The 13,375-nt window shown below is 41.5% G+C and overlaps 1 protein-coding gene across 1 annotated transcript in view; it reads right to left on the bottom strand.

The window, feature by feature from the left end:
• Positions 1-13,375, bottom strand: part of PGM5 (phosphoglucomutase 5) — a 179,788-nt gene that overhangs the window by 130,323 nt on the left and 36,090 nt on the right. The window contains exons 3-6 of the mRNA XM_033924888.1: positions 13,049-13,195; positions 12,081-12,206; positions 9,270-9,460; positions 2,671-2,825 (exon numbers count right to left, since the gene is read on the bottom strand). Coding sequence (XP_033780779.1) covers positions 2,671-2,825; positions 9,270-9,460; positions 12,081-12,206; positions 13,049-13,195 — 619 coding nt within the window. The remainder of the gene's footprint in view (positions 1-2,670; positions 2,826-9,269; positions 9,461-12,080; positions 12,207-13,048; positions 13,196-13,375) is intronic.

Below are 13,375 nucleotides of genomic sequence, written 5' to 3'. Positions count from 1 at the left end.
TCCTCTCACCTTTACCACATTCACTGAATCTATGTTTATATTTGGTGTATTTACTACTGTTATGCTTTCAAAAAAGCATTGTAAATTGTTTCTCACATTCACAATCCAAGGCAAAGCAATCTTTCAAAGCAATAGGAGGGGGCCTTAGGTATCCGTGCTCTTCAATCTTTCCCTGAGTTCGGGAAGAGTCCCCTTGGACTGGAAAACAGCTAACGTCATTCCACTTCACAAAAAGGGCTGCAGGGCGGAGGCTGCAAATTACAGACCGGTGAGTCTCACATCCATAGTGAGTAAACTCATGGAAACACTAATTAAACGTAAACTAGATACGGTCCTGGACGAGGAGAATCTACGGGATCCCCACCAACATGGATTCACTAAGGGTAGGTCCTGCCAATCTAATCTAATTAGCTTCTTTGACTGGGTAACAAGGAAGCTGGATGCCGGGGAGTCCCTAGACGTCATGTACTTGGACTTCAGTAAAGCTTTTGATAGCGTCCCACACCGCAGGTTACTGAGCAAGATGAAATCAATGGGACTGGGAGAAACTCTAACTGCATGGGTCAATGATTGGCTAAGCAGTAGACTTCAGAGGGTGATAGTAAACGGTACCCTCTCCAAAACGTCGGCGGTGACCAGTGGAGTGCCACAGGGCTCGGTATTAGGTCCGATCCTATTCAACATATTTGTAAGTGACCTGACTCAGGGGCTTAAAGGTAGAATAACATTGTTCGCCGATGACACCAAACTCTGCAACATAGTAGGTAAAAGCACTTTGCCCGACAGTATGACGCAAGACCTACTTCTACTGGAACATTGGTCCTCGACTTGGCAGCTCGGCTTCAATGCAAAAAAATGTAAGGTCATGCACCTTGGCAGCAGAAATCCATGCAGAACTTACACACTAAATGGCGAGACCTTAGCCAAGACTGTAGCAGAACGGGATTTAGGAGTGATAATCAGTGAAGACATGAAAATTGCCAATCAGGTAGAGAAGGCTTCATCCAAGGCTAGACAAATGATGGGTTGCATCAGCAGAAGCTTTGTTAGCCAAAAGCCCAAAGTCATCATGCCGTTGTACAGATCCATGGTGAGACCTCACCTGGAATATTGTGTTCAATTCTGGAGGCCACATTACCAAAAAAGATGTGCTGAGAGGAGTCGGTTCAAAGAATGGCCACCAGGATGGTCTCGGGGCTTAGGGATCTCCCATATGAGGAAAGGCTGAATAAATTGCAGCTGTACTCACTCGAGGAACGTAGAGAGAGAGGAGACATGATTGAGACATTTAAATATATCACAGGCCTTATCGAGGTGGAAGATGATATCTTCTTTCTTAAAGGACCATTGGCCACAAGAGGGCATCCGCTAAAAATCAGAGGAGGGAAATTTCATGGCAACACCAGGAAGTATTTCTTCACCGAAAGGGTGGTTGATCATTGGAACAAACTTCCACTGCAGGTGATTCAGGCAACCAGCGTGCCAGATTTTAAAAGTAAAATGGGATACACATGTGGGATCCCTAGAGGGGTAAAGTCGAGGGGGTGGGTCATTAGAGTGGGCAGACTTGATGGGCTATGGCCCTTTTCTGCCATCATTTTTCTATGTTTCTATGTTTCTAATCAGAATCTTAGGCCCCTCCCAGTGTATCCCAGGATGCACCGGAAAGGTGCCTAAGGCCCTTCCCATTAAAAAAAAGCTGCACTTTAACACTACTGACCTGTCGGATATTTCAGAGCGTTAAAAACCAGCGCTTCATTTTGTGCATCATCTGGGCATCGATTGGAGTGCTCCTTTTAATATTTATGAGCTTATTGTAATCTGTTTACATATGCTTATTGGAGGCTGCTACAAACCACGGAAAAGATTGCGATTAGCCATTTTGGGCATCAATAGCTGAAATACTTTGACGCTAAACCAGTTAAAAACTGGTTTAGCATTGATTGTTAAAGGCACGGTGAGTTTTAAGCATGTGAGCCTAAAGGCCGGATGCTCTAAAATCGCCATTAAAATCCTTTGGGTTGCTGTAGTGCCGGTAAATTATCTGATTTGAAAATGGCGATCAATGTTGAAATGATTTTGCATGAAAATGAGATTCACAGAGGTCCGCTATAATCCCATCCAATCAGTCATTGGAGAAAGCAGCTGGCATATGCGCAAGCTGGCAAGGGAAGCCCTGAAGCAGCCTCCTGACACTCAACGGTTCAGGGCAGGAAAAGTAGATTTTTTAAAAAAAAAAGGGTACAGATGTTGTGTTTGTGTTACACATGCACCTCATCTGTGTTCATTTTTTTAAAAAAAGGTCCCCCCTGACCTTAAAAAAAAAGTCTGGTAGGAGGGATGCCCATTCCCTCCTGTCTCAGCCACCCAGACCCCCCACCCTTCCCCCCACGCCCCTGTGAGAATCGGCAGGAGGGATACCCACTTCCTCCTGCCTCAGCCACCAGAATTCCCCCTGCATGTGAAGATCAGTATGCCTAAGTGCCATTAGATAATTGGCACTCAGTGTGCCCCACTGTAAGGCCTAAACAGGAAGTGTCAAGTTATATACTTTTATGCTGCGATAAAATTTGTTTTAGTTGAAAGATGCTAAATAACTGAACTAACTATGGGAATAACTTAGTGATATTAAGATAGCACTGAAAAGGGTACATGAACAGATCCACTCACTTGTCCAGTGCCATGCTGGTAGGCATACTCCTCCCAAATCCTCGCATACCCATATGACGGAAGTAAGGAATACAAGAGAGGTTGGCAGCAATTATAGCCAGAGAATCGGAAGGGTTCACAAAGAAACCATTCTGACCCAGGATCATATAACGGTCCTGGAGGAGAAAAAGAACAGAATTAAATTTTAATAATAGAATAGGACGTCACAGAAGTTCTTCAGCTGTACAGCAATCATTAAAGCCTTATGTCTGAGGTCAGATCAGTGGCAGGGCTGCACATCAGTAAGCAAGGGAGTTGTTTGGTTCCTAAGACCAATTTCTGCTCCTTGGAATGAACTAGGGATGCTGTGAAGGGAGCTATTTTTCTGATCCCAGGAAGAAGGGGTTACCTTGAAAGCTAATCATAAGCTATTATTTCTACATATTACCCCTAAGTGGGGAAAGGGAACCCCAGTTATCACATGTGCTGGTCAGACTCAGGGGCAGTTACAATAGTTCAAAACAGCTAGATTTTAAAAATGGAGAAAATCTCTAGGCTCAGGGCACCGCAGCTCCAGGAAAGACCAGCTCCGGTGAAGGCAGAAACTTAAAACTTTAGAAAGAAACTACCAGGCAAAAAAATTAAAAATTATATTTTAACAAAACAACTCAAAAATATGTATCTTTGCCACTTCAACAATGTATTAAGTTCTGTTTTTTAATGAACTATATGAGGGGAGAAGAAAAGAACTGCAATCACTGTTGTATCCTGGAATTAACATAACAATTTTATTATTTATTTATCTATACTGTTCTCCCAGGAGAGCTCAGAATGGTTTACATGAATTTATTTAGGTACTCAAGCATTTTTCTCTTTGTCCTCGTGGGCTCACAAGCTATCTAATGTACCTGGGGCAGTGAGGGGATTAAGTGACTTGCCCAGGGTCACAAAGAGCAGTGTGGGTTTGAACCCACAACCTCAGGGTGCTGAGGCTGTAGTTTTAACCACTGCGCCACACTCTCCCCCCCTCCCCCCCAGTGGGAGAGGAAGAGAACTGCAATCACCATTGTATCCTGGAATTAACATAACAACAGAGTAAATGACCAGTGGCAAAGACCAATTGGCCCAACTAGCCTTCCCAGCATTTGCTTTTTTCCCGGGAGTTTCCTCTTGCTCCTCAGGTCTTCTCACACAACCAGAAACTATTTCTATTAAGATTACAGTAACACTACAAACCTTCATTCAAAGTTATCCAGGGGTTCTCACCATTTCTTGCCTTCTTCCCCTCTTGTCCAGCCCAGCTAATTTATTTCAGTCACTGAACTTATAACTTGCCTTCACTTTAGACCACTCTAAGCAAGGTACAACCGTCTATTGTATACAGTAGATACAACTACATTCAATAACACTACATTATAACTACTAATTCAATAACACAAACAAACATACCAAATAAAAATATGAGTGCAAGGGCTATTGGCCAGGGACCAATAATCCAAGCTTCCTCTAGAGCAGACATGGGCAACTCCAATCCTCGAGGGCTGGAATCCAGTGGGTTTTCAAGATTTCCCCAATGAATATGCATTGAAAGCAGTGCATGCAAATAGATCTCATGCATATTCATTGAGGAAATCCTGAAAACCCGATTGGATTCCGGCCCTCGAGGACCGGAGTTGCTCATGTCTGCTCTAGAGCCAGGATGTGTGCACCCTAAGCCTAGCCTCATGATGAGAGAAACCGTCTTTACCTCAGGGTCTTACAAGCGTCTGCAACATCCCCAGGCTAGCCCCAGGCTAGAAGTAATAGTCAGAATCAAATTTGCAGAACAAACTGACTCTTTGAAATTGATCTTCCAACCCTGAGCCTAGTCCCTTTCCCCCCATAGCGACTTTTGGGATTTACTCCATGACATGCATCATACCATACTGCTCATGCCAAGACATGTGGAATCTCCTTCAAACAGTACCATTGGTCCCATACCTTCTGAAGCCTGCTACTAAACTGAACTAAACATTACTATTTATGTATTTTTACATCCATTTGTTGCAGTGATCAGAGAACAAGGAGGGATATATAATCTGCATATATATTATATACAGTGGCGTAGTAAGGGGAGGTGGGGAGGGGGAGTCCAACCCGGACACCATCTATGTAGGGGTGTTGGCACCCATGCTCCTCTCCCCCCATCCCACTCCTCCCCCTGCCACATGCATATCTTCACTTCTCCCCCACTGTACCTCTAGCTCTTTGCCAGAATGAGCAGCAACCCCAACCTGCTGCCCACACCAACATTGGCTCTCCCTCTGATATCACTTCCAGGTGCCACACCAAGGAAATGATGTCATAGGGAGAGCAGACATTGATGCGGGCAGCAAGTTGATGATGCTACTCCCACCAGGAAAGTGAAAGAGGTAGAGGGGAAGGGATGTGAAGAAGAGGGTGGGGAGGGGTACCACCAGCCCGGGCTCCTCTCACCCTCGCTACGCAACTGATTATATATGTCTTCTTTCTTAAGTTGAGGATTGGCCACAGCTATAGTTGAATTGGTATTTTCTAAGGTCCAAACCAGTGGACTTAAGGTTAACCCTAATAAAACGGATCTGCTTTAGGTAGGAAAACAGTTATCGGAGATGTCTGCTTAATCTGAGAAGCAGTAACAAACCATCCTACTCTGGGACTTTTGTGGACACTAAACTTGTCCCTTAAGCCAAAGGGTTACCATATGTCTCAATCTGTCCTCCTTTTTCTGGAGCCGTATGGTAACCCTAGGAATCAGGTTGGTACAGAGATCAGCAAAAACTTAATCTTCATCATGTTTATCATATCCAACCATTTATTATCATTTAGATCTTAGACTAATTGCACATGAGTTCTGTCCCATTTAGATGACTGAAATGTTATCTACATTGGGATTTTTTTTTTTTTTTTTTTTAGAACTCTCTAACAAACCAGATGAGCCAGCATACAACAGTAAAAGTCACTTCTTACAGTAAGAGATGGCACAGGGACACCCCACTTTTGATCTCCCTCCATTGGCTTCTTTTGGAAATGAGAGTGAATTTTAACATTTTTGATTTTTTGTTTCATTGTTTGAGAATTCTGGAAAGGGCACCAAAGTCAACACAATACATGGTTCAAAACTTCAGGAAAGCAGGTTGGCTCCTATTAACCAAATCATATTTAGAAGGATTTCACAGCTATGGAATAATCTGTTCATTTCTCAAATTTATTATTGTGATACTGGGGCTTCCTGATTTGATATGGGATTTTTAAAATTACTAATCTGCAACCTGATTTAGACCAAGGGACCCCTTTTATCAAGCCAAGTTAGGGGTTTTTTTTAATCACCAGCCACTGCAATAAAAGCTTATCTAAAAATCTCTTATAACGACAAGCTTTTAAAGATGGGATACAGGAAAAACCAATTATTTCGGGTATTTTTAAGGACCTGCATGTATTACAATTTAACATGTATTTTCAAGGTACAGACCATAGAGGTATACCCGGTACTAGCCTTATTTCCCTATTACTGTAATCACTTTTAAGTACCACTAAGAGCTCCTTTTACAAAGGTGCGTTAGGGCCTTAACGCGCGGAATAGCGCATGCTAAAATGCCGCGCGCACTAGCCACTACCACCTCCTTTTAAGCAGGCGGTAATTTTTCAGCTAGCGTGTGCTAATCTTGTGCATGCGCTAAAAATTCTAGTGCACCTTAGTAAAAAGAGCCCCAAGTCTTGTTTAGTTTCTGTTATCTTTCCATATAGGAATCTTTTGTATTTATTACACACATTTTTGACTTTTGTTATTTTCATCTCTACCACCTCCAGCGGGATGGCATTCCAAGCATCTCTCATCCTTTCCATGAAAATATAGTTCCTAACATTACTCCTAAGTCATAAGAACATAAGAACATAAGAAGTTGCCTCCACCGGGTCAGACCAGAGGTCCATCCTGCCCAGCGGTCCGCTCCCGCGGTGGCCCATCAGGTCCGCGACCTGTGAAGTGGTTTCTGACCACTTCTATAATCTACCTCCAGTTCTATCTGTACCCCTCTATCCCCTTATCCTCCAGGAACCTATCCAAACCTTCCTTGAACCCCCGTACAGAGTTCTGGCTTATCACCTCCTCCGGAAGCTTGTTCCATGTGTCCACCACCCTCTGGGTAAAAAAGAACTTCCTAGCATTCGTTCTAAACCTGTCCCCTTTCAATTTCTCCGAGTGACCCCTAGTGCTTGTGGCTCCCCACAGTTTGAAGAATCTGTTCTTATTCACTTTCTCTATGCCCTTTAGGATTTTGAAAGTTTCTATCATGTCCCCTCTAAGTCTCCTCTTCTCCAGAGAGAACAGCCCCAGCGTTTTTAACCTGTCAGCGTATGAGAAATTTTCCATACCTTTTATCAGTTTAGTCGCCCTCCTCTGCACTCCCTCGAGTACCGCCATGTCCTTTTTGAGGTTCGGCGACCAGTATTGAACACAGTACTCCAGGTGCGGGCGCACCATTGCGCGATACAGCGGCATGATGACTTCCTTCGTCCTGGTTGTGATACCCTTTTTGATGATGCCCAGCATTCTGTTTGCTTTCTTTGAGGCTGTCGCACACTGCGCCGATGGTTTCAGTGATGTGTCGACCATCACCCCCAGATCCCTTTCAAGGTTACTCACCCCTAGCCGTGTTCCCCCCATTTTGTAGCTGAACATCGGGTTCTTTTTCCCTACATGCATGACCTTGCATTTCTCTACGTTAAAACTCATTTGCCACTTTTTTGCCCATTCTTCCAGTCTCGTTAGGTCCCATGCAACCTCAGTTCAAGTCTTCTAACTCTACCATTTCCCCTTCTCTAAAGAAAGATTCATTTGCATATTAATACCTTTCAAATATCTGTATCATATCACCCTTATCCCTCTTTTTCTCCATGACAGCGTTTTCCAACCAGAGTGCTGTGGTCCCGTCCCTAGCCATTTTCTTCTGTAGTGGCGGTAGAAGCAATAGCAGGCTGCAATTCAGACAGCCTTCTTGCGCCAACCCCAAGTCTTCTGTCTTACATAACTTCCTGCTTCTGCATATGCAGGAAGCATCAGAGAGAGGTTTTGGGCTGGCGTGAGCAGACTGTCTGAATTGCTGCCTGCTGTCACTGCTCCTGCTAACTGCTGCATTGAAAAAAGATTTGGTGCCAAGTGCAAATATTGCTGCATAGAGATGTTCCCTTGACGTACGCAGGAGTAATTTTCATTTATAAAATTTGTTTATTGAAATTTTTACAAGGAAAGAAAACCCCCCCAGAAATATAAAAGGAGATTGTACATCAAATATAATACAAATAACAGAATGGATGCAGGAGTAATTTTCAATATGTTTGATGCATCGGTTGATATGACCAATGATGATAGAGGATTAATTGCAATACTCACTGCAATTGCTAATCAAACCATCCTGAAACCATGGAAAAATACATCTTTGTCTTTTCAATTTTGGTGGAATTCAGTATGTTTAATTGGGAAATATGAGGCAAATGTAATGGAAAAGAGAGGCAAAAAGGCTAAATTCAAAAGATTGTGGTCTCTTATTCAGACATATGTGGATAATAGTTAAATGGTATTGGAAAATGGATATTTATGGATGTATCTGTGTGTGAATGGGATGATATGATTATTTCACTCTCTGCTTTTGGGAAGGATTGGGTGGTTTAGGGATAGTTAATTTTAGCAACTTCATAAATATCCTTTGCTTTGTAATGACAAAATTTGTTAAAAAATTGCCAGAATAATATTCTCTCCTGTCTGAATGTATGTTATTATACAAAATTAAAAAAAAAAAAAATATGAAACTTAAAAAAAGGTGAAGCAACAGCAAAGGGTATAAAGCAGGCCACTGGGTGCTGAAAAGTTCTCCGCCCAACCAAGAAGAGAATGACATGGATATGGTTCACTCAATGATCTGAAATAATGTCAAAACAAAGAATAACATTTCTGCAAATTGGCACCTAACAAGATAAGATAAGTGATACAGTGGAAGTTGGTTGGTTGAGCTGAGAACTTTTCAGCACCCCCTGGTAAGTATTTCAATGTAATGGAGAAAAGGGAAAGAAAAAGAATGGACTTGGAAGGAGAGGATGAAAAGGGCCATGATGGGAGAAGGAGAGACAATTGGAGATGATGGCGAGGGAGAGAGGAAAGAGGACAAAGGACAGAGAATGGATGCAGAAAGAGAGTACAAGGAATGGAGGGCAGAGCTAAGAAAAAAAGAGAACCCTGGATTCAGTGAGTGGGGGAGAGAGGAATCGAGGGAAATAAAGGCAGAGGAAGGGTGAAGAGAGCACACTGAAACAGGAAAAGGAGAATGAGAACGACATGAATAAGGAGTCAGAAATGGAAGTAAGAGAAGACAGAACAAGCAAAGAAGATGATAGAAGTCTAAATATAGACCCCCCAAATTGGAAAATTGTTTGAATTTTGGCAACTGACTGTGATTTTATTCTGTTGATGATTTGACTTGTTTTGTGATCTACTTTAACCCCTTCTTTGCCACATAAACAGAAAATAAATGTCTGTTTCAATTCATGACGTTGGATCAACCACTGACTCAATTCCCCATATTGAAATGGTAAAAAATAATACTTACTCCATCTGCATCAAAAGCAGCTCCAAACCCATACTCTCCTCCTTTCATAGCCTCTAAGAGAGCAGTAGCATATGTCAGGTTTGGGTCTGGGTGCTGCCCACCAAAATCTTCAAGTGGAACACAGTTTATTGCAGAATTTGCAGGTGCTCCTAGCTCATCACAGAGAATCCGCCTTACATAGGGTCCCATCACTAAAAAAAGAAAAATCCTTCTTACACATTTTCACAAAAACATACATTTCTGCAACTGGAATATATGGAGTACAATAATGTCTTAATGCTATTTTATTTTATAATTAAATGTTTATATTGCATCTTTTCTGTGGGACTCAAGGTGATTTATAAACCACACAATTTAGAAAGAGCATCATTATATAACTAACATCAGCAATTTCAAATATTAAAGTCCTAATAATTGTCAGGCTTCTAACATCATTATCAATATAACTCTAAACATTAGAAAAACTCCCTCAAAGCAAGACAACCTTTTTTTATCCAGGTAATTATAAATTCATAATTCTGAATGGCAAAGCCTCTTAACAAAATTCTTATTTAACAACATCAGGTATAACCACATTTTAAACACAATGAGGGACATTTTCGATAGGACATCTAAGTCTGACTTTGGACATTTCCCGCAAGATGTCCGAAGGCGGATGTAGAAAATGGCCATTTTCAAAACCAGCATCACTGCAAGAAGTCCATTTTTTTTGGGGGGGAGGGGAGGAATCGCCTAGTCTTGGCTGCCAAGACATCCAACCCTTAGGGCATTCAATTTTATTCACCATTTTTAATCAAAGAAACTGCCCAAGTTCAAGACATCTTAATGCAGACCATTTCAATATGGGAGAGGCCAACATCAAAATAGACTGGCCACACAGATATTCTAACACAGCAGTGGAGCACTTTAGAAGGCACTGCTGTGAACTTCACATAAAGGGTGCCAGATGTACTTCTCACCATAACCCCCTTCTAATGTATGGTGAGCTCTCCAAAACGCCCCCAAAACCTACTATAGCCACCTGTCTACAACCCCAATAGCCCTTATGGCTACAGGTGGCACCTATATGGCATTGGAGTAGGGTTTTGGTGGGCTCACAATTTCCGCCATAAATGTAGTAGTTAGAGTGGTTTATGGGCCTGGGTCCTCCTCTCTATGTCTCACTAACCCACTCACTAGGCTACTTAGTTAAGACACCTGTGTGATAGTCTGCTAGGCTTTCCCATACCAGATGTTGCTGTTCTAGATACAGGTATGTACTCTTTCATTCAAATTTTGTGAGGTGGGAGGGGGGGTCAGTGACTATTGGGGGAGTGTAAGGGGGATCATTACTTACTTAGTTTGGGTGCCTTTGTGGCACTTAGATGCTTTTAAAACAGATCTAGCCTAAAATATCTAAGTTCCATCTATTGGGGTGGTAGACAGGTGGGTATAGTAGGTTTGGTGGGGGCGGGGCTCACCATAAATTATAAGGGGGTTATGGTGAGATGTATATTTGAAACCCTTTATGTGAAGTTCACAGTAGCACCCTCTAAGGTGCCCCACTGTTTTGTTGGGATGTCTATGTGGCCAGTCCATTACAATGTTGTTCCCTCCCACATCCAAATGTTCTGGGTTTGGAAGTTTTGGACTAGGGACGTTTCTGTGGTCGAAAATAGGGTATAGAGTTAGGCGTCCTAAGGCTGGACATCCTTTGGATGTCCTGTCGGCCAAGCCGTCTAAATAGGCGATTTAAAAAAAAAAAAAAAAAAAAAGTTTTTGGATGTGTAGCAATTTGCCTTTCAAAAATGGATGTTTCTGAGCCTCTGAATTTGGATGTCTTGCGGATTCCACCCAAATCGGACTTAGACATCCTTTTCAAAAATGGCCATCTTACTGTTTTAATATCTAATTCATAAACTATATTGGAACTGATTATTAACAGTAAAAGCTGGCTAACACTATTAACAAAAAAATTAACAACAAATATTCAAAGTAAAGCTGCTAATAGTGGAAGGTAGCAGGCTGAAAGGCAAGTATCTAACATGGAGAAAAAGACCTCAGTGTTTCAAGGAAGCAACCAAGAAACTATATGACCAGTTATAAACTGTCATACAAAACACATCCTAGGTCAAAAAACTCCATAAGAAAAGTTTACAAGAATACAGTTTAAAATACACAATTTAAACTGCAAATAACAGCAAAAAACTGTAAGAAACTTGCACTTATCTTCCATTCATCTCCCACCAGGCAGTGGAATTAGATATCCGTTGCTCCAGTAAGGAACCAGACACAATTTTCAAATAATGAACTCAGTATTCCCACTGAGGTCTTTTTCTCCATGTTTGAAACACTGAGGTCTTTTTCTCCATGTTAGATACTTGCCTTTCAGCCTGCTACCTTCCACTATTAGCAGCTTTACTTTGAATATTTGTTGTTAATTTTTTTGATTTTTTGGATATTCAGCTTGTATATTTTTTGATAAATTAACACTATTAACAATCATTATGATCTACCCTTCCTAAGAACCTGCCTCATCTGTCTCATGATTGGGTCAGCCCTAGATTCTGTTCTGTAGAAGCAGTTTATAAACTAGAATGTTCTGTAAACATTTTAAAAATCCATGATATGAGCTGCAGATAATATGCGCTAATGATCTTAACTCCCACGGGCACCTATTAGTGTCCACAAATGCAAACTTCTTTCACCAGTTCTGTCTTCCACTCCTGACACTTATTTACATTTTCAACATATCCATAAAATGCAAGAGACATTTCCATATTAATATCTATACATAGCCAAGGTTATCCCACTTTGAGCACAGACTCTTACCTCCATGCATGGCATCAATCTTTATTTTAATCTGATCGGGCCCAGTCAGCAAGCTTTTGATTGCGTTAAAGTCAAAGAGGCCACGAAGTAAATTGAGGTAAACTTCCACTGAATCCACTATTTCCACTGTGGTTACAAAATAGAGAATAGCACTGTAGTTAAGGGGAAAACAACCTGAATACAGCATATAAGTAATTTTTAAACAGGACCTGCCTGGAAACTTAGATATAAATAAATACCATGAGCTAAGAAATACACAAAAATGTCCAAATGAACCTGCAAATAACTGGCAGGATCCAAATGGTGTTGTCTGATGGCAGACACCCAGCTGGCAGATTTTTTTGCTATTTATGGACATAATTTAACGATTCACTTGTGTAATTGGCATGTGCTATTAGCATGTACTTTATAGAAGTGCCCTGCTAATGGACTGATTCTGTTGATTCTTACAGCACCTAGAATGCTCACTTCTCATGTATGCAAGAAGAATGTGCGTGCACTAGAAGTGCACTAGGTGTCAGCTCAAGCTCAGACTGCAGAACTTAAAGGGAAAGGGATTGGACTTGTATACCGTCTTTTTGTAATTTCTACAACCGCACTCAAATTGATTTACATACAGTGTGAGCCTTTATTTACGGCATCCAAGGCTATTCCTTTTTTATATTCCCTCATCTCTATTCTGCAGTCTGGGGGCCTCAGTGATAACTCTCCGGCTGAGGGATATGTACTTGGATTTCCCATGCCTTCTTGGTAAGTGCTGCTGTTGAGCACTTCTTTCTGAGCCTTAGTCATCATGAAATGCCAAACAAGAGTCCAGGAAGCAAATCTCGGCCCCTAACTCACAACCACTCCCCTCACTTCATTCATAGTTCTCCTTAACTCTAAGTACACGAGGTGACAGTCTTCTACATCAAGCGATGTGTTCTGCGAGGTAGGTAAACAGCTGATTGATTCAAAATATACAGTACCCCGGAAAGGCTTGAACTTGTTCTCCAAATCAAAGTCTTGCCTTCCAACCCTAGAAAGGTCAATTCTGAGATCAGGACAAATGGCAAAATCCTCAAGAGTTCTGCTGATCTGATGAATTTTATCTGTAACAGCATCAGTGGCAGGACCTGAAAAAAAGAAATGACTTTAAAGAAACTGCCACTATATCTCCACACTTATCAGATTGCATATTTAATGCAAAATCAGGTCCTATATGTTGAGAAAACATATCTAATTGGGAAATGACTTAGTGATTTCAATATACAACATTATCTTTGCATGATGTTAAAAAACCACTAGAATGTGTT

Source organism: Geotrypetes seraphini, chromosome 1 (genome assembly GCF_902459505.1).
Source record: "Geotrypetes seraphini chromosome 1, aGeoSer1.1, whole genome shotgun sequence".
Classification (NCBI taxonomy): domain Eukaryota; kingdom Metazoa; phylum Chordata; class Amphibia; order Gymnophiona; family Dermophiidae; genus Geotrypetes; species Geotrypetes seraphini.
Note: the sequence above shows the minus strand (reverse complement) of the source record. Positions and strands in the feature narration are given on the sequence as shown.